A 22,398-nucleotide genomic window follows, 5' to 3' on the forward strand; every position below is an offset into this window, starting at 1 on the left:
GAAATCACTTAGCTTACTCCAATTTTAGGAAGCATGAGAAACTCTTAACAGTTCAAGAAATTGGTGGGGGGAAAAAATTCACAAGAATAAACTTAAAAATGCTGCAGAAATTGTATATAAAGGTCAGTTTTGCAGTGTTTCATTGAAGAGTATATTTGTTTTTCCAAAAGAATACTGAATTTTGGAAAAGTAAATTTCTTCTTTGGGATAAAGAAGAATTGGTATTGTTCAGTCATTAAGTGGTGTCCAACCTTCTGCAACCCCTTGGACTGTAGCCCGCCAGGCTCCTCTATCCATAGGATTTCCCAGGCAAGAATACTGGAGTGGGTTGTCATTTCTTTCTCCAGGGGATCTTCCCAACCCAGGGATTGAACCTGTGTCTCCTATACTGGCAGGTGGATTCTTTACCATGGAGCCACCTGGGAAACCCTAACAAGAATTAGCTTCTCCTAATTTAAAGCCAAACAATAGTCAATGTCAAGTATAAAATTTGATGCTATTTCTAGCTGTTAAAGACCCACTAATTTGCCTTTAAAATCCCTAAGAGTGTAGGAATAAATACATTCATTGTTAACAAGAAGCCCTTGATTCTAGGGGGAAAAACGTCCCGACTAAGATCTGTCAGAGAAAATCAGGAGAAAAGCGGCCCTAAGTATATGCTGGGGTCTCTTCCCCTCACCTCCAAGAGCTTTCGCTGCTTTGCTGCCCTGGCTGCTTCACGCTGTGCAGCGTATAAAGCTTCTTCTTCTAGTCTTAACTTCTCTTCTTGTAAGGCTAACTGTACATGAACAAAACAATAAGGATTAACGAAAATCAGAACCTGTCTAACTGCTCTAAAAATAAAATGTTTCTATTTATAAAATAAAAAGAAATTATTAAAAAAAGAATTGAGCTCTACAAAGCATAATAGAATTGAAATTTTTGTGATCTATTTCAATTTCTCTTTTTACAAAGTATTTCAAATAGTATCAAACATATTACAGAATTCTTAGAAGTTGAGTTATAAAGTAGAGCATCTTGTTTGCATAAATACAAGACTGTTTCTTTCTTTAGAATATGCGGTGATCTTCATTCTCAACCATCATTCCAATGCCTATCACCCTACTTAGTTTATTGTTTGGGCCCTTGTTAGTTCAAGGTCTTCAAAACTAAGGTCAATCATATCATTGTCTACCAAAGTGAAGTAAGCTTTCACAAAGTTCATGTCATATTGATACATGTGTCCTGAATTTTATTACTATCATTAAAAAATTAATTCCAAATTTAAGTTCCTGCCATTCATAGTAGCATACAAACTGCTTTAGTGATAATCTGTTGCAAGTCAAATCAAATTTAAAAATCAAATTCCAACACAATATTTTTCTTTAGCCTAATATTAGCATCTATTGTGTAGCTTAATGCTGTTGAAATCATTAATTGCAAATAATTTAGTATTAAACAGGTACTAAACAGACTACTTTTAAATGTATAATGGAATATGACTAATTCCATTTAGTTTAATGAATAGCAAAACTAATTATAGGCCATTTCTGTAAATATACTAAAATAGAACATTTATGATTGTTAGAAGTACTTGGTTCACTTATTAAGAGTAATTAAGTCCAAGACTAACAGAAAGATTTTAAAAAATGAACCATTTATTGTGAAACACAATCATTGTTTAATGTTAGTTTTAAACACGAAGGTTCAGGTATTTTACCACAGGGCCTAATTGTGAGTTCAGAAGATCATTTTCAGAAGGATGTATTCTCTTCACTTACTGGCAGCATATGATTGCTGATAAACCAAACTGAGCCAAATTATTATAGGTTGGAATAATTTTTAACTTTTAAATAATTTTCATCTGCGTATATCTAAATTTAGGTCCAATGACTATTCATATGCAATATATTATTTAATAACACCTTTCTCCTATAAACAGAGACATGATAAAATATATTAAGCAACATAAGACTAATCACCTCTTTTTGGATTTTCATATCAAGATCTTTCTGTTTTTCAACAATGGAATCATAATGCTTCTCTCTCAGGTCAACAATTTCTTCCTCAGTAAGAGGCCTACACAGAAAAAGAGAAAGAAAATAAAAAATAAAAAAAAGTGCTGATAAGTTCAAGTTTAAATAAAACACTCACAAAATCAGTGAAATTCTGAAATTTTACTGTCAAAATGTGTTAAAGCAATTCAATGCTGATTTCAACTCTTAAGAGTAATAAAAAAGAAATCATACATTCTAATACTTTTTTTGATGTACTAATTTGGTACGTAAGTTGAAGATGACATACTATCAAGAGTATTTTTTAGCACTACAATCAACTTTAAACAAACGTGGACTCCATGTGCCTTTACTTTGGCTCTGGTTCTTTTTGACCATATCCCAAGATGTGCATCGTAAAATACAAACCTCAGTACACTATACTCTTGATATCAGCCCTCATGTCATTCTGGAATTCTTAACTCTCTTACCCACTGCCCTCCTCTTTATCCTGCTCAATCCCCCTGGCCACCTCAGGCCCTTGATCCTTCCCTTTTCTCTCTTGTTTATCTATCCTGATCATCTTCTGGCTTCACTTCACTTACAACCAACATGGATCCCATGGCAAATCTGAAGTACTTTCTTACCCACACATTCACCTTCTTGCATAACCTTCTTTGTGCCTTATTCACCCAGATTACTCATTCTCTGACTCTAGATCATTTCCAAGATTAGCTCTTCCTGCCGAGAGCTGCTAGAAAAAAATCAAACATACACCTGGGCCTCTGCCCCCAGCAATAACCCTTTACTTATACGCGGCCAACTTCCTCGCATATACTATTCTAATTACTTCAAAATCTTCACATACACGCTCTTTAAGTTCCTCATGAAAACCCTTCTCTTAGAAGTCAATTGCACCCCACTATGAGACATGAGGAAACATGTCTCCAACCATCAAATCCCTCAATTTCTTGCCAGTGCTCCTCTTACCTCGGTCTATCCTCCCTTCTCTCCTCTCTTTCCTCTACACAAGTCGCATTCTTAGTTTGTTCAGGGTCACCCAGCCTGCTTATACTTGATTCATTCGTCACTGGTGCTACTCCTATCCCAGCCCCACTCCAGAGAATTCTGTGGGGTGCTGCACCATCAATTAGCACCTCTCTTCTTAAGTCTACTCTTCCTATCTGTTTTCACCTCTCTTCCTTGTGAAGACGGGAAGAAAGGAAAGAAGAAAGAAGGAAAAACTTTCAATTGATCTATACCTATCTCTGGCTTCCCTGGTGGCTCAGAGGTTAAAGCATCTGCCTGGAATGTGGGAGACCTGGGTTCGATCCCTGGGTCGGGAAGATCCCCTGGAGAAGGAAATGGCAACCCACTCCAGTATTCTTGCCTGGAGAATCCCATGGAGGGAGGGGCCTGGTAGGCTACAGTCCATGGGGTCGCAAAGAGTTGGACACGACCGAGCGACTTTCACTCACTCACATACCTATCTCTAACTACTGCTCCCTCTCTTTCCCATTTCAGCCAAAACGTCTGAAATTAAGTTTGATTGATAACACATCTGGCAGTTACTATATGTCAGGTTCTCTTTTATGTGCTTTACATATACTAATGTTAACTCTTGCAACAACCCTATAAGGTAGGTAAGATAAGGGAAATGAGACAAAGACAGATTATGTCAAAGTAAGTCATATAGTTCATGGCAAAGCTAGAATCTGAACCCAAGTAGTCTAGCTCCTTGCTCTTAACTACTGTGTTTCTCTTACCTTCTATGTTCTTACTTCCCATTCTCTCATCAAAAAATGGCAGTCTGCTTTCATTACTAGGTAATCAATGGCTTCTATGTTGCCAAATATAATAGACAGTTTTAAGTCCTTATACTATTACTTCCATGTCCTGTGGCAATGCTGGCCATTCCCTCCCCTCCATCTGTCTGTCAGTCTGTCTCTACCTCCTTCCTGGCTTTCTATGCTCTCCTGATTGCTTTTGCCCACTGCTCCTTGATTGTCTTCTGAATCCTCTTCTAGTGTCTGTCTATTCAATCCTCAAACTGCTAAACCAATGTTCTCTCTCCATGATCCAACCACCCCACCTGCTCATCTTCTCCAACCTTCAGTCAGTTCAGTTCAGTTCAGTTGCTCAGTCATGTCCAACTCTTTGCAACCCCGTGAATCGCAGCACGCCAGGCCTTAGGTCTTGATAATTATCATGGTTTTAACCAGAGCTGTATAAGGTAATGTCTCCTCCTACATTTGTTCCTCTAGCCCTAACTTCTGCTGGGCTTTTTTTTTTTTTTTAGTGTTTTGAGGTATTATTTATACAAAGTGAAAAACATGATTAGTAAAACAAGTTTCAGAATGTCATTAAGGAAGGAAAAGGGGTATAAAGTTTTAAAAAATTCAAAGAAATGTACTTATCGATATTAATATAGTTTTTTAAACTAAAATATACATAAAAACTTAGGTTCAATAAGAAAGCACTTAAGCACATTAAAATCTTTAATGTTTAAAACAATCTTTTGAAATGTTATTATTTATCTCAATCTTATAGAAAGAAATAACCAAGGTCCTGAAATGTAAACTGTTCAATGCCTCAAAGCAAGCAGATGACACAGCCTGGATTTTTAGAAGCTTATTATAGTTTACATAGAAGTAGTTTGTTTAAAAAAAAAACAAAACGCCTTACCTATGACTGCTTCCTGGGCTTTCTCCCTGTACAAGAATTAATTAAACAATTACACAAATTTTACTAGCTGAATTCTATTTAAGGCAAGCCAATAAAATTTTTATTTAGTCGAAATATTTTCTGCTTATCTATCTTTAACAGATTTCATTACTAAAACTCTTTTCAATAAAAAGCTTTAACATTTTACTATTTCTCAAAGGCAGAATTTACTTTAATATCTATCTTAATTAAAAAGCAACCAATTGCTGAGCATTTCCCAATTTTTTAATAACAAATATTTACTATATATCAAATGAACTTCTGGGTTCAAGATGGTACTAGACAGATACTCTCTATGCTCTGATCGTTCACAACTGATCTTCATTATTCGCAGATTCCAAAACTGCAAATTCACCAATGAGCTAAAATTTATTTGTAACATCAAAACCAATACTCGCTGCACTCTTGTGGTTGTTCATGAGCATGACCAGAGCAGCAGCAATCCAAGCTGCCTGATGTGCACATGCCCCGCTCAAGCAGAAGGCGACGCTCTGCCTCCCTGCGTCAGCACTTGCTGGGTGCCCTCTTTGCAGCCTACACAGTGCCACTTTTTTGTGCTTTTTTTGGTTGCTGATTTTGCTGTTTAAAATGACCCCCATGTATAGTGCTAAAGTGCTATCTATTGTTCCTAATCACACGAGAAGTTATGATATAGTTTATGGAGAAAATATATGTGTTTGATAAGCTACATTCAGGCATAAATTATTAAGTGCTGTGCATAGTCAGTTCAAAGTTAATGAATCAATAGTATACATTAAAAATAAGATGTCAAACAGAAACACAAAACAAGGTTATACATTGTTCAGCTGATAAAAAGGTGATCAGAAGCTTGCAGGAAGATAATGCTGTATTTTCCCTAGGAGTAGTGTTCTGGTATTCACTAATTGAGCATTCATGACAACTTTATAGAACATAATTACCACGGATTTATGCATTTCTTACATATCTGAGCTATTCACTTCCCACAACTAAAATATATGACTAAGTAACTGCAGAAAGAAAATTCCAAATGGTCACATCAACTTAGGAAAAAGCACTACAAAGCAGGACATGACATTCAAGTAAACCAAACACTATGACACGAGAGAGGAACAGACTGGTCAGCAGACAAACTCAAACCAACAAAACGTGCCTTAGGAAAACACAAGGAATCACATTCATTTTTAAAAAAATGTAATAAAATGTGAGGATGAATTGTATTGAAGGTTAAGAGAACTCTTACATTTAGTACTTGTCAGAAACTTTAAAAATACCATGGTAAGTGTTTGTTTAAAAAAATACACAAAATTAAAGTTACTTTTGAAAAGGGAAAGAAACTAGATTCTATGAAACATTAAAACTATTTGGGAGAAATTTTACTGGGAAAACAAAAGGTTAAAAGAGTTTCTCAAATATGTTCTATCAGATGATAATAAATATGTATTACTATTTTAAAAATGGATTTATACCCAAATTAATTTGGGAAATGCTAAACTGGACAAGTTGAAATAATTTTAACAGTTCTTTAGCAATTTCTTTAAGAGTTCTTCTCAGAACCTTTAAAATGCTAATTTATACTGAGACTAGTATCGTGTACACACTATGGGAAATGCTGGGCTAAAGAATAATTTAAATTTGATGTAATATATTTTCCTCTTTCCTCAGAAAACAAAAATGATAAAGAAAGACAAAACCCGCAATGCTCTTCTATATGCATTCACTTTAGAGATGTGAGAAGCTCAAGGAAGGTTAAGTAATTTGCACAAACTCATATAATTAGTAAAGATGGAAATTAACACACAAACTAAAACTCTATAACTATACCAGTGCCTAAGAAACATATACCACATTGCACTAATTCTAAAACGTACTTTTTTTTTCCATTTTAACATTTCTGTACTTGGTATACATCTTAAAATTGATTTTTAGATGAGGTGAAATGTAAAAATAAACAAAAAGAAAACTGATAAAAAGAATGGCTAAAGTCAGAAAGTGATTGTAAAACAAACATATATAAATTCTACCCTCAGAAATTTGTGAAAACTATGGAGTTGGTGATGGACAGGGAGGCCTGGCGTGCTGCGATTCATGGAGTCGCAAAGAGTTGGACACGACTGAGCGACTGATCTAATCTGATCTGATGGGTCAAAGAATGGTTTACTCTGGATCATTGAGGAATTTAACCTACTTAGTGGCAAAATGTTAGAAATATCTTTTCTTAAAGTTCCTCAAGTTCTACAGAATATTGTAAAAACCTGTTTTAAATATATGTATATATAAACACATATATAAACGATAGATGAAACTATATATATTATATACATATGTGATATTTTACAGAGGCTGTATATACATATGTAATACATAGGCTGTGTTACATATGTTTCATCATAGAAAATTCTGAATAATTTGCTAATATAAATTAGTAAGAGAAGGAAATAAGGGACTAAAAAGTAAAACTAAGAACTAAAATGTTAAAAATTCTAAAAGAAAAGATAACATAATGAAAATGTTAAAAAATAACTGTCAGAAGTAGTGAGATGCTCTATGAGAACAAATTGGATTATCTACTACTGTGAAAATACTTACTTCATCACTTTCTACTAGATTCTCAAACTGAAACAACAAGAAAGAAAGTGTTAGGATGAATATTTGTGTAAGGTACATGTCTCACAAAAAATTTTAAGTTATTTTCTCATTTCAAAAATAATATACCTTTATTTTATAAGATAAAATATAAGTAATATATCTCTTTATACACCATTTCATTTGATTTATTAAACAAGATAGCCAAGACAAGAATACATCATTTATGACTTTTATTAAAAAGAAAATGGAAAATTACAGCAATTTTCTACATAAATCAGAAACTTATACACCAAAACTTTCATCTGAACTAGGTAAATTATCTATTTCATGGATCTTTTAAGTCCACACTGCTAGAATTTCCTAATTCACCTGAGTTCAGAAAGAATTATTTAATATTGTAAGTCCCTCAAGAAATAGAACTAAAAGATATTCAAGAATTTCTCTTATGTTTTTATTTATTCATCTATTCATTCATATAATGATTCACTGAAAATCAAGATGGTAGTTGCTATTTCTAAATACAGTGTCTTTCTAGAGATACAAATGTAAAAACTTTGATCATAATGTGATGAATGCTATCATGTCAAAAGACCAAATGAAAGTCATCATGTTAAATTATATTATGAAAATATTTATACTTTAAATAGAAATAATATGATATGTGACTACTTGAAAGAAAAGAAAATATATTTAACTGTTAATATTTTTTTTGTTGTTTAAAGATCAGGAAACAGTGAATTCAAAATGTTTATAAACTACAAGAATCTAAAGTGAGGACTTTAAAGTGTTTAGCATTATTACTTTGAACTTATATTTTGTGCCAGTTTGTAATTTATTAAAAACAAACAAACAAACCTAATTCCTGGTTCACATGTTTCTTTATTTTATATAAAAGGCAGTTGTAGATTGGGTATAAGTTCTGCCACATATAAGTGTTGTAATGTAGTCCAATTTCTTCTCCTGTCTAAGCCTCTGATTCTCACCCATAAAGCAAGGTGACATCCACCTGTTCCACAGAATTGTAGCAAGAATGTGCAATGACACTGATAAACTATATGGTGAAGGCTGGGGCATAGTAGGGTCTGAGCAAATGGCGGATTCTGTCATTATGTTTTACGGAACAAAGAATAATCAACTCAGTGACTCTTTTTGTAGAGTTGCTTCAAATCAACTTGCTGCTTTGATTCTGTCACACCTCTACTAGGACAGGCCAATGATGTCTAGACTCACAGCCTACTAAGCCACTGTAACTGATACAAGAGTACCCTCAACCTCAGTTGTGCAGGGCAGAAAAGACAAAAACAAAACACAAAAACACTCTCTCTTAAGCAATCCTGTTAGAAGAACAGGACCTTAGTCTTCTGCAAACTTATTTTCCCCATTTACACTTCCCCCACCACTCCAATTCTTTCCTTCTTCACCAGCATGGATAATACTGAAATATCAATAGTCCATACTAAATTTAGGTCCACATCCTTCCCCCTTAATAAAAAAAAAAGCCCCTCTTGCCCTTCTCAAGGTACTTTTATCCAATCAGATTTACAACACTACTTACCTCTATAGTTAAGTGCTCACCTCTTGAGCATGTTCTAAAATACTTGGATCTGGGAAGAAAAACAGAATAACAACTTTAAAAATTACAATTAATGCTAAAACTGAGTTACTGTAGTTTATAATATAATAAAAATTATTTCCTCAAAAGCAACTTTAAATTCGCCAATATACAGCATCTTATATTTACAAAAAGGAAACATCGAACTTGCAAAAGAATACAGATAGTCCCGATTTTTAAACGCAGTTGAAGTGTTTAGTCAACTCATAATTTTCTATTGGTCCTAACAGTTACGAAACTTGTAATCGTAAGTTAATTTATATATATTTATTACATAGAATACAATTAAATTTAAAATTTTATCTCATTATTTTTACTGTATCAAGAAAAATATCTTGTTAAAACACTGGTGTGTTAAATAATCTATAAGAGCATGTTCCCAATTTTGTTAAAGAAAATGTATAAACATATAAGATTCCACAAAACAACAAAAATCTAAAAAGATATATGCCGTTTTGCTGAGTGTATCTCTAGATGGTGGGATCACATGCATGCATGCATGCCAAGTTGCTCCAGTCGTGTCTCTCTGTGGCCCCATGGACTGTAGCCCACCAGGCTCCTCTGTTCATGGGATTCTCCAGCCAAGAATACTGGAGTGGGTTGCCAGGCCCTCCTCCAGGGGATCTTCCTGACCCAGGGATCGAACCCATGTCTCTTACATCTCTTGCACTGGCAGGCAGGTTCTTTACCACCAGTGCCATGTGGAAAGCCCCAGTGGGATCATATATGTTTATACAAAGCCATGCCTGCAAAAATTAGAGGAAGAAAATGAAAAAACAATATACTTCATATATACATCAACCAAATAATCCATTAAATTAACTGTTCCAACTAGGGCCAAATATTGACTTTAATTTTAATTTCTCCTCACAATGTATACATATGTCAAATCACCATGATGCATACTTTATATGTCTTACAATTATGTCAATTATATCTGAATAAAGCTGAAATTTAAACATTCTAATCATTTTTTTCTGCTTCTACTAGTGAAACTCACATGCAGTCAAATAAGTGTCTCCTATGTAATACCTGCTCCAAAGATATGACCACATTCCATTAACTGTATGTCTTCTAACTATTACAGTATACAAGTTGGTACAGGTCAGAGTCCCTCAAAGTCCTTTACTACTGCAAGTGCCTGAAATTTTAAAACTTTCACTTATAATGTGGATCCTGTTATTGTTGCCTAAACTGGTGGCAGAGAACACCCGCCATCCTCCCATGGGGATCCAAACCTCACACTGTAGGTTCCTGGTGTGTCAGGATTCTGTAACAGAAAGCACCCCTTTGGGAGATGGAAAAATCCAGGAGTTAGGACAGATCAGAATACTTTTTATTATGTGTATATGTGTGCAGAGATGGCAGACAGGTTTAGTAAAAGAGAATGGTATACTACCATGACTAAATGTTTATTATCATAAAGAATAAAAAATAATTTTTCCTGTACAATCTTTATTTGCTAACAGATGCAAAGCAGTTTTATTGCCCATTAAGAGATCATCAGTAAAAACCAAAACATTTGGTATTATCATCATCATAATATTATTACCATAATAATAATCACATTATCATAATAATTCATGAAACATATGCAACGTAAATAAAGTACCCTAATATTCCAGGCATCTAGTGCTCCCATTTGTCTATCTTTCCCATTTCTCAAATAAAAACAGAAGTGAGTTGAGTTTTCCAGTACCACTGGTGTTCTGGTATTATGATTTATGTTTAAAGTGCTATATGCTCTCCCTCAGCAATCATCACTCTCTTCGTTTAATGAAGAATTTGTCTCTGACTATATGGGGAATTAAAACACCATTTTCCTTCAAGTTAAGAGAAAACGTGGGTCCTCATAAGAATTTGCTCCTGCAAGTGTCAGGAACCATGTGAATCATAGAGAAATGAGTGGGGATAAAGGCACAGAGAAAGAGGGGATGTATGAATAATTATGCAATTAAAATTTGAGCCTAAACAGTTTGCACTAGAGTGGTGTCATTGAGAGAAATGAATAGATTAAAGAAATATTTAGAAGATAAAAATCATCTAGTGAGGGAGATGGAATGGAAAATGCAAGATGATGAGAAGTGTCATAATCTCAATGGGAATGTAACAGAAAAGAAGCAAGCGTCAGGAATGGAGGTGCAAGAGAAAAAATAAATGTGGTAAATCCAAGACCCAAAACTTAAATGCCAGAGGGGGAAAAGGAAAAAGGACAAAGTGGTGTAAAAAACTGCAAAAGCCCTCTAGAATCACAGTATCGCATAAAATAAAGCTGAGCTCTGAAATAATTGGTTAAAGTCACATCACATGTGCATCATGAATTTAGTCATAAGCCCTGGAGGGAAGGGGAAGATGACAAATAAAATGGGGAACAATCCACCATTGTATTCAAGAGCATGTATATTCAGGTGCACTAATAATGAGCTGCTGAAACAGGTTCCAAAAGCAATAATTTAAAACAAAAGCCTGTGTTCCCTCTTTTTAAATACAGTCTGCTGCTGCTGCTGCTGAGTCGCTTCAGTCGTGTCCAACTCTGTGCGACCCCATACAGCAGCCCTGCAGGCTCCCCCGTCCCTGGGATTCTCCAGGCAAGGACACTGGAGTGGGTTGCCATTTCCTTCTCCAATGCATGAAAGTGAAAAGTGAAAGTGAAGTCGCTCATTCGTGTCCTACTCTTAGCGACCCCATTGACTGCAGCCCACCAGGCTCCTCCGTCCATGGGATTTTCCAGGCAAGAGTACTGGAGTGGGGTGCCATCGCCTTCTCCTTTAAATACAGTCTAGAACTCTCCAAAGCAATCCTTGCACATTTCTTTCTTTACACACAATCATCATGTCCCTGAGAGCTTTCTCTAAGTAATGTTAAGTTTCTGTATAACCATTCTACTGTTGCTAAAGATGTGAAAGTTGACTCAAGTATGTAAAGGATATTAAAGAGGTAGAAAAGATAGGCTATCCCACTCCAAATGATCATGGCAAGTAAAAGAACTTGTAAGAGTCTGAAAGTAAAGGGGTACAAAAACGGTGATTCTTGTATGTATATCTATTTATCAGTGTTATCAAGGCAGATATCAAGACATTTATTTAGGACAAAATCAGTCTCATCAAGAACTGAATGAAAATATAGTTCTTTATGCTTCTACATGTTATTTTGCAAAGCAGGCAAATACTCTTTTATATCAAAGTGACTTAAGTAAAAGATAACTTAAAAATTCTCATAAATCCTACATTCTTATAGTTCCTTTTCTTCATATTCTACTGTATAATATCTGTTAAAATAATAGTCTTTCATCTTCTGTTTGACATTATAAATAATTAATGAAGAATCATGGTAAATTTGTTCCACAGTCTATTAAAAATTAAAAGCTCCCCAGGACTCTTCTTTTCTGGACAGAGGATTGGAAAGGTTAGAGATAGAAGCCCTGGCAAAAGCTATTACATTGATGACGATGGACAAATTATTTTTCAAGTAGTATCAAATACATCAATGCAGGTTTAACCATTCAAATCTCAAGGGATAATCCATCAACAGATTTTCCAGGTAGGAACAGCATCAACATAGGTGGTAATAATAAAGTAATAATATTTACTGTTAAATAAGTCTCTCGCTAATGAAGGCAAATTTAGGAAAAATGGATGTTCAAAAAACTTCTTGTGTTCCTTGGAAGAGAAGAGGCAAATCTTCCTGCTAAACTTTTGAAGACAGAAAACACGGATTAAAAAAAAAAGCCACTGTCCTTTAAGAGAAGCCTGACTTAGAAGAAACCAATAACCAGAAGGGACCTTAGAGGTCTTTCATTTCTTTCTCACTCATCTTCTGCAGTCTATGAGCAGCATCTGAAATTGTCAACAACCTTCTTTTAAAAACTGTTGCTGCTTAATGTGTCCATGATTTTGAACCTTCTAATTCTTACTTCCCTCGATGAATGACAGACATAGCTATGTATTTATATTTAAAACATAAAAATGAGTAAAAATTGACCCACGATTCAGGAGATTTATAGTCTAATGGGACAGACACATAGGTGAACTAGCATGGTGGTCGTTAATTCACCTGTGTGTCTGTCCCATTAGACTGGAATCAAGATTGCCAGAAGTATCAATAACCTCAGATATGCAGATGACACCACCCTTATGGCAGAAAGTGAAGAGGAACTAAAAAGCCTCTTGAACGTGAAAGAGAGTGAAAAAGTTGGCTTAAAGCTCAACATTCAGAAGACGAAGATCATGGCATCTGGTCCCATCACTTCATGGGAAATAGATGGGGAAACAGTGGAAACAGCGTCAGACTTTATTTTTTGGGCTCCAAGATCACTGCAGATGGTGACTGCAGCCATGAAATTAAAAGACGCTTACTCCTTGGAAGGAAAGTTATAACCAAACTAGATAGCATATTAAAAAGCAGAGACATTACTTTGCCAACAAAGGTCCGTCTAATCAAGGCTATGGTTTTTCCAGTGGTCATATATGGATGTGAGAGTTGGACTGTGAAGAAAGCTGAGCACCGAAGAATTGATGCTTTTTAACTGTGGTGTTGGAGAAGACTCTTGAGAGTCCCTTGGACTGCAAGGAGATCCAACCAGTCCATTCTGAAGGAGATCAGCCCTGGGATTTCTTTGGAAGGAATGATGCTAAAGCTGAAACTCCAGTACTTTGGCCACCTCATGCCAAGAGTTGACTCATTGAAAAAGACTCTGATGCTGGGAGGGATTGGGGGCAGGAGGAGAAGGGGACGACAGAGGATGAGATGGCTCCATGGCATCCCCAACTTGATGGACGTGAGTCTGAGTGAACTCCGGGAGTTGGTGATGGACAGGGAGGTCCGGCGTGCTGTGATTCATGGGGTCGCAAAGAGTCGGACATGACTGAACAACTGAAGTGAAGTGAAGTGATGCTCTGAAAGGGCTATGTTCTCAAGAGGAGCATCAAAAATCAGCTGAAGAGGAAGGAATCAGCCAGGCCCCCAGTAGTGGAAAGAAATGTTTAGGGAGCAGCAGTAGCTACCAAAAGCGAAGGGGAATGAAAAGATCAAGACTGTATACATTAATTCTGTCAACAAGTATTTACTAAACATCTACATACTAAGCATATAACCTGGAGTTGGGTAGTCAATGGTAAGCAAAGTAAGCATGAACGTGTTCCTTTACACAGAGAGCAGAAAATAATAATCAAATAAGCACACTATTGCAGGTAAAACTATAGTCTGAGGAAGTGCTGACAAGATAAGGAAGATGGTTCCATTATGGTGAGAACTTATTCTCAGAGTGTGGGAAACAGATTGGGAAGATTCCCATGAGAAATAATCCTTGAAATGTCAACTAAAAGATGAGTAAGTAGGATTTATCTAAGTAAATAGGGAAGAAATTGATTCAAGGAAGAGTGTGACAAAATGAGGCAAAAACAAACAAAAAAGGCAAGGAATAGATAATGTGAGGTCTTGAAAGCTACACTGAAGATTTCAGTCTTTATCCTGGAAGTATGGTAAACCACTGAAGAAAATGGTAGGGGACATTCAGAAGGTATAATCTACAAAATGTGACAACTTGGACTTGGAGGATGAGTGAAAGGGAGGACTTTAATATGCTTCTCAGACTCATGGCTTTGGTAATTGTATATCATTTTGCCATTCACAAAGTAGGGCACAAAGTAGTAAAAATACTTGGGGTTTTAAACAAAATGGGAAAAAAAAAGGAGTAAAGAACTGTGAGAAGGAAAGAAAGGTGAGCTCAACTTTACAAAATGAATTTGAGGTTTTGTTTGATACCCAAGGGGAAATACTCAGTAGGCAATTAAGATACTCAGGGCTCAGACTGAGATGACTGAGCTCATTAGTATGTAGGTAGTAGGTGAAACCATGTGCTTTCCTGCCATCAGCCAGGAAAAGTATATTATGGAAGGCAAATATATTAAGGAAGAACAGAGGGAGATTCAGAACAGAGCCTTGGGGAGTCCTCAAGGTACAATACAGAATGTCCAAGAAATTCTTACTCATTTCAGGCTACCATGGTTTTCCTTCCTAACTTCTGAAATTTCAAGAGTAACGTCTTACGCTTATATATTTCTCAAAGCTGACAAATATGCAGAAAACCAAACTGAATCTCTCAATAATGACTACTGATTACTATATTTTAGTAATACACATTATTTTAAAATATTTAAAAATTCTCATTGGTACTCTATATGGTCTCTAAAAAGAAAGTCAACACAAAACTGGTGGGATATATGTTTCACTGTGTAATGTTTTTCCAAAGTTAGGGGATAGCTTGAAAAATAATAAAGAAGAATACATGCTGTTTCCTAGATCTTACAAGTTCACAAGTAATATTCATTTGACAAACATGAGATACTAAAAATGAAGAAAGATAAAACACAGTCCCTGACCCAGAAGAGCTCTCAGCCCATACCACCGTGTATACCAGGAGGCACAGACCACAGTCTACAGGCCAAGTATGGCCCAATGCCTGTTTCTGTTAATAAAGTTTTAATGGAACACAGTCACCTTCATTTATTTACATATTGTCTACGGCTGCTTTTGTGCTAAAATGGCAATGGTGAATAGCTGCAACAGAGGTGTTATGGCCTGCAAAGCCTAAAATGTGTATTAGTTGGCCCTTTACAGAAAAAGTTTGCAATCCCTAATACACAGTAGACTTAAGTCTGTAGGAAATACTATTTCCTCAGGGAGATAATATTGTTTCAGGGGTTTAGAGCAGGTTTCATAGGGAAGGGAACATTGAAGGATAAGTAAAAGCTCACCAAGAACAGGAAAAGAAGAAAAATATCACATACAGAAAGGCACAAGAAGAGAGAACACTGCATGTTAGGAAAATAGAAACAGGCAGAGTCCATTTGGTATACAGGGTACTTGGCATACGCCAAGCGAAAGAACGGTAGAGAATCCTTTCACTGACTTCCCCTGCCTATGCTGCCCTGTTCATGTCAACAAGGAATAAAACCTACAATTTTAATGCTGTACTCTAAGGGAACTATAAATAGAAAATGTAATTAGGCTGGTAAAATAGATGAAGGTTATCTTGTCAGGTGTCTGAACTTCATCCTACTCTGAATTGGAAGGTTATCATTTATCATAAAAAGTTAAAATACTAAGGTTTATGAATGAGTTAAAGTTTTCTGAGATTAGAATAGTCAATGTTTTCCTTTTAATGTTATTTTGATTTGTATTCTGACAAGACTTTCTGAATGAGAGAACAAAGAGTGAGATCACACTCTTTACCCAAATGCAGACCTGCATATAATCCTACATATTCAGATGGACATTATGTTGTATGTTTGAATGCCATGCAACTAATCATCTGTCACAGAAGGAAAAAAAGGCTGGGCAACTTAGCTGTAGGAAATAGTTTGCAGATGGAAATTGTTAAGCCAGGGAAAGCCAAGTATGGGTTTTAGAAAGTTTAAGTCCACTGACAGGAAAGGAAGATGGCCCAAAGCACAGAGATACAACAGGGAGAGCAGTCTAGAGGTCACTGAGCAGGTGATTTGAAAGACAAAGTTTAAGGAAGAAGCACAGAGGAAGGACACAGGTTCAGTATATATTAAGAAGACACTGACTAGCAACTTAGAGTGGTGTGTGCAGGCTCAATCGAGCCCGATCCTTTGCAACCCCATGCACTGTAGCCCGCCAGGCTCCTCTGTCCATGGACTTTTCCAGGCAAGAACACTGGAGTGGGTTGCCATTTCCTACTCCAAGGGATCTTCCCAACCCAGGGATTGAACCTGAATCTCCTGCACTACAGGTGGATTCTTCACCCCTCTCCCGCTAGAGGACCACAAAGTTTGTAGCATAGAGACTGTGAATGGGAGCTGTTAAGGGAGTCCCTAATCCCTGATTAGGGGATACATGAAGCAGAAGAAGAAATCTAGGGGGAAAGAAAATGCATGATTTCAGACATTTAATGGTACACAGCTATTAGATTCTTTAGATAAGCTGATATGAGGAGCCTTGGTACAGCCAAGTGTATCTGTTAAGTAGACAATGAAAACACAGTGCTGAACTGCTGAAAAGAACCCTGTTCAGAAGACATGAGATCTGGAAGTGTTGGTGGCTGAAACCACAGGAGTGGTCGAAATTAAGGGAACTAAATAAAGAAAAGACAAAGAAAAATTCCATATTTAATAGGCAGATAGAGTAAATACAGCCAGAACAGGGAAACAAAAAGATAAAAGCGATGTTGCAGAGGAGTAAGTGCATAGTTTCAAGAAAAGGAAGACAGCCTATCACACAAAATAAAGAGCCAAGTTTTTGAAATGCATAAGATCTTCCAGTGACAACATATAATATAATGCACTGAGATATGGCAATTAAATGTTTATAATGCTTATATGTTTAACAAAATTTTATAATGTTTAATATAAAGCCATATGATATTGGTGGTTAAGGATAAATGCTCTCAATTCAGAAGGACCTGGGCTGCAATCCCAGCTCTGCTATCCTGGGCAAGTTAAACTTCCTAACCTTTAATTCTCAATCTATCATGTCTCTAACAGTACTCACCTTCCTCACAGGATTGTGGTGAGGAATAAATGAGATAATGCAAAATACTTAAGAACAGTGCCTGGAACACAGGAAGTAATCAAATGTTGGCAGTTATTATTAAAATCATTTTTACCAGGAAAAAAAAAACAAAAACAGAAAATCATTGTGAACTATCATCTGAAGGCAACTTTGCTGCTGGAGCCAAAAAGGCCAACACACATTAAATATCAAGGGGGATATAAAACATGACCATTTCTTTTTATAGTACATCTTAGCTGGAACTACTATGTGGAATTATATGGTAAGATAAAAATGGGAATTAAAATACAACACAACAAAATATATTGGATCTTCAGTTTGAGAAAGAAAAATCTAAGATGCTAAGTGTCTATGCACCAGATTTCTCCTATCACTCAAGAAAAAAGAACTGACCAGCAGATGGAGCCCTCTAGACTATATGGGTAAGACAAAACTCCCTATAGTGAAAAAGGATGACTCATTAGGATGTCTAAATGCTATCCCTTAAAGATATTTAAAACATATTTAACTTTTGTTTTAACCACCAAATAACTTTACTAGTATCAAGATTTCTGACATAACACTGATATTTATATTCTGACTAGTCGACATATTCTAGAACATAAAATACCAGAATTCTCTAAAATTTTACAAATTAAAAAATAGATAATTCTGGTTTTGCACCTGGATAGTGAAAAATGAGTGATCTGACTCTGAGATACTTGTGGGAAACCTGTAAGGCTCAAAAACCAGGCCCTGGATTATAACGTATCCTTGTGATGCCCAGCTTAAAGTGGCCTAAGAAAGCCCAGGATTCTTCATCTACAGTCATTACATTGACAAATAGAAATCAAGTTTCTGTGACTGCTCCTCAACTTTTTTGTCCTTGGATGAACAGTTACCTATCTAGACCTATACCTGAAAGAAAATCAGAATACCAGGTGATTTAAAAAAAAAGCAACTACTAAAATGAGAGGTAAAGTTTAACCTTATTTGTAAACAAAAACAAACTATATTCACCTATCTCTGCATGTTTATCAGAAGCTCCTAAAATAAAGTTAAAATGAATAACAACAACAAGTTAATTGAAGATTCAAGTAGTGGACTGTCCAAAGCTACATTTAAGGATTAAAACAGAAGGATGAATAGCATCATTATATTGTTTTAGATGACAGTGTCTACAACCCACAGACTCTCATTGCCTCAACAGAACTTGTTTGTTCAAGTTTGGCCCACAACCAAATGAGTACAGATCCCACTATTAAGATTTTATGGCACATCTACAGACAATTAGCACTGACAATGATTCACTGATTTTTCCCTTATCTTCCCTAAGCTGCCAAGTTCATGTGCTCAGGGAGTAAAACCTGTAATTTTAATGCTATACTCTAAGGAAAACATTTTTAGTTTGTAAAATCACAGGAAAGAGCAAAAAGCCCAAATCCCAAAGACACCAAATAATGTACTCTGAAGTGAAACATGCTGTTTTCTTCATTTGGGCATAAGATCCTATTTTTAATTATCCTACAATACATATAACAATACATATAAACATAAATAAAAACAATAACAAGGTCAAGGATTCTGTGACATCTAGTCCTAAGGCAAGCCTATCAAAGCAGCTTGACTAAATGAGAGCATCCACAAATAAAAATTAGAAGTAACTTAGATGACTTCCGTTGAGAAGATAAACAGCTGCATGCTTCCCTGTAACAGTAATAGCCCTTAAGTTAGGGAAATCAAAATACAAAACTAGGCCCTAAGTCTTTAAATCCTTACTTTTTCATTCAAGGGACACAGTGTAAAGCCCTAGCTACTCGGAATCAGAGAGGTGACGAAATGCCTGATGAACCAACGAGTAAAATAAAAAAACAAAACAAAACAAAACAAAACAAAAAACCAATGAGTAATTCATATTAGATCTACATCACCAAAAGACCCAAATGATAAATCATTTGGCTTCAATGTATGCTGAACCTCTTATTACCTAATGATGTTGGTTAAATGGGACAGATCCTGCAAACTTGGCAATCTATTTCAGAAAGTGCAAAATTAATGTCATTTCTTACATATAGTGGTGTGCTTCAGATTTTCAATTCTAAGTTTGAATTCCTGGGAAATATTAGACAACAACAAAGTCAATTTCAAAGGCATTTAAGTTTTTCAATATCTTATGAAATAAACAGAAAAATGGCATAATTATGAAATTCTATTATTCTATGGATGGTGTCAGTAGAAAAATCTATGCATATCCCAGATTTAATCAAGAGCACTTCAGAAGGACTGCGATTTCCCTGGTGTCACAGAATTTGTGGTTAGCAATCGGGGCATGGCATTCCTCTCGAAATTCCAAAAAGTTAATATTAAAGAGTTACACACTGTCCCTCTTGTTACTAGTATTACGAATCTGAATGCCCTCAGGAAACCTAGCAAATCGTAAATACCGAAGAATTAATTGCTCAATGTCTGGAACTTAATTTTACTCCAACATCCAAATGATTTCTACTAAAAAACTAAAACAAAAACAAAATCCCTCTTAGAGACATCAACTTTTAAGCAGATTCTTCACCTGCTCCGTCAGTGCCAAAGAGAGAATCGAATACACAGCTACTACCACCTTCGGTAATAAACCCAAGTTCAACGCAGGGTGTGCTCAGGCTGCCGTGGATCCTCCTGCTCTACCGCCCTTTCTTGGGAAGGTGCCCCGAGCTTCCCAGACACGTTGCCTCCCGTGACTCTTTCCCCACGTGACAGCGCGCCCAGCGGGAATCTCGCTTGGAGGCGGCAGAAGCGACACCCCACCCGCTTTTCAGCTCTTTCCCTGGAAGGCCCCTCCAGACCAGGGCCCCACTACGACCACCCACTCGACGTCTGTGCAGCCGCAGGGTCGCTGGCCTCCCAGCTTCCTCTAAGCCAACGGGGGACTGACTGGGGTTCCCCGCCCGGGGCCGAATAGGAGGAGCCAGCGGGCGCCGGGCCCCTCCTCCCGGGGGCTTACCCTCCGCCGCCTCCTACACGCTGCAGCCGCCCAGCTTCCTTGCGGAGGAGTCCGAAGCACTGCGTCCAGCAGCAGTTCCCCATCGCATGCCGTCCAGGCGCTGCCGCTCCTCCTCTTCCCACTCAAAGCCCAAATCCAGGCCCGGCAGCCGCATCCGCGCGGCACGAGCCGAATGGGGGCTCGGGGGCCGAGGGCTGGCCGGCCGGAGCTCGGCGGCCTGAGAGGCGAGGGCGATGGAAGGAACAAAGACAGCGATTACTCTTGCGGCCGCAGAGTCGCCGCCGCGCAAGGGAGAAGGGCCGGGCAGGGTCTGGACTCCCTCGCAGTCCGCATGGCCCCTCGGTCGCCTCAGCCCCCCAGCCCAGTTCGAGTGACCGCCTCCTGCCGCCGAAGGAGGGCAGTCCCCGCCCTCCGGCGCGCCCGGGCCGGCGCCTCGCCACCGACGCCGCCACACCCCCGGCCTCTCCCGGGCCCCAATAGGCCGTTCCCTCGGCCGCCCCGCCTCCTGCGGCGACTGTCCCTGACGTCACTTCCGCCAACACCGGCGTGTGCCGGGGAGTTCTTGAGTGTGTTTTTGTTCTGTTGGACCTTGACCTGACTAGGAAATCTTTACACCTTGCAGTTCCCCGCCTCTGGTCCCAAGAGTCTCCGGTGTCGTAGGATCAAGGCTCAGTTTCCGAACTTTGTACCAAAGCCTTGTGAGCCTCCAGGTCAAGAGGCATCAGGTGTGAAGGGGGCACTTCTCTGGGAGGTCTGTGCTTAGGTTTTGTGTTTATTACACCCTAAGTGGCAAATAGTCAGGGAACTGATTGTGGTTGTTTTGAAGCATCAAGAATTTTTTATCTTTAGTCTCCAGTTTGCGTTTCAGTCTCCATACTGTGAGCATTGTACGGAAGTTTATAAACAGTACCCTACTAGCTTTGCTTTGTTTAAAATCAAATCTTCAAATAATTTCGGAGATCTAGAGGAAATAAATTATAGGCCCAAGACAATTCAGGGACACCAGACTTACCAGTGCAAGCGTATTTTCCAGAGCAGTAGTAGATGGGAAGAGATAGCTACTCTGATGCGACTTGGTTTGCCCCACTGTCCTCAAGTGTTGCTTTACAAATAGGTTTTTGTCTGTGGTTGACCTTAAAACCGGTGTAAGGCGTGGCTTAGTAAACACATGGTCTAGTAGATAGGATGCTAACTAACCAGAAGTATCCATTTTTAGACTGTCTTAATTTAACCTAGGAAAATTGTTACATTAAAGAAATTATTATTAATGATAACATGTTCTTTGACCTATTCATTTTCTTGCTTCCTGAGTTCTAGACCAACCTGGGTTTCAATCTTAACCCTGCTACATAACTCATTTTGACCCTATTTTGGTCTTAGTCATTTTTTGTAATCAAGTGTATAGGGATATATTTGGCCCAATAATTTGCTATCAGTGAATGTTGGTGGAATGACTTAATAACTTCCTGAATAATGACTATTTTCTTTCCCTCTTTCACCCCTGAAATCAAGTAAATGTGTTTGTGAAACAGTCTTTAAAATTTAACTCTAATTGTTTAAAGAAACTGTAATTTCTATTCCAATGGAATTTCCACTCCATGGAGTACTACTCAGCAATGAAAAGGAACATATTATTAATACACACACTGGAGAAGGGCATGGCAACCCACTCTAGTATGCTTGCCTGGAGAATCCCCATGCACAGAGGAGCCTGGCAGGCTACAGTCCATGGGTTCGCAGAGTTGGACAGGACTGAGTGACTAAGCACAGCAGAGCACGCTGATATACACATGTTGGCATCCTTTAATGGACCGGAACCTGGTGGTGCGGAGTTGATGATAAGAAAGTGAAAGAAGGAAAGAGGCTAATATTCCCTGGGTTATGCAGCCGGGCTTCGCACTCCAGGGAATCAGCCAGAAATAGAGAGAGAAGGATGGACACGGGGCCCAAGTCTGATGGAACAAGGGTGCTTTATTGAATTCTTTGTGAGTATATATACCATATTACAA

The 22,398-nt window shown here is 37.6% G+C and overlaps 1 protein-coding gene across 3 annotated transcripts in view; it reads right to left on the reverse strand.

Moving 5' to 3' along the window:
- Positions 1-20,814, reverse strand: part of AP1AR (adaptor related protein complex 1 associated regulatory protein) — a 28,908-nt gene extending 8,094 nt beyond the window's left edge. Inside the window, exons 1-6 of one of the 3 annotated variants that reach the window (XM_027543822.1) lie at positions 20,390-20,814; positions 8,821-8,869; positions 7,266-7,292; positions 4,659-4,684; positions 1,962-2,058; positions 680-778 (exon numbers count right to left, since the gene is read on the reverse strand). In XM_027543822.1, the coding sequence (XP_027399623.1) occupies positions 680-778; positions 1,962-2,058; positions 4,659-4,684; positions 7,266-7,292; positions 8,821-8,869; positions 20,390-20,472 (381 nt within the window). In that variant the 5' untranslated portion in view covers positions 20,473-20,814. Of the gene's footprint in view, positions 1-679; positions 779-1,961; positions 2,059-4,658; positions 4,685-7,265; positions 7,293-8,820; positions 8,870-19,960; positions 20,141-20,389 lie in introns of those variants that run through there. The other 2 variants (XM_027543824.1, XM_027543825.1) reach the window with 2 other exon arrangements.
- Positions 20,815-22,398: the final 1,584 nt, after the last annotated feature.

This window comes from Bos indicus x Bos taurus, chromosome 6 (genome assembly GCF_003369695.1).
Source record: "Bos indicus x Bos taurus breed Angus x Brahman F1 hybrid chromosome 6, Bos_hybrid_MaternalHap_v2.0, whole genome shotgun sequence".
NCBI classification, from domain to species: domain Eukaryota; kingdom Metazoa; phylum Chordata; class Mammalia; order Artiodactyla; family Bovidae; genus Bos; species Bos indicus x Bos taurus.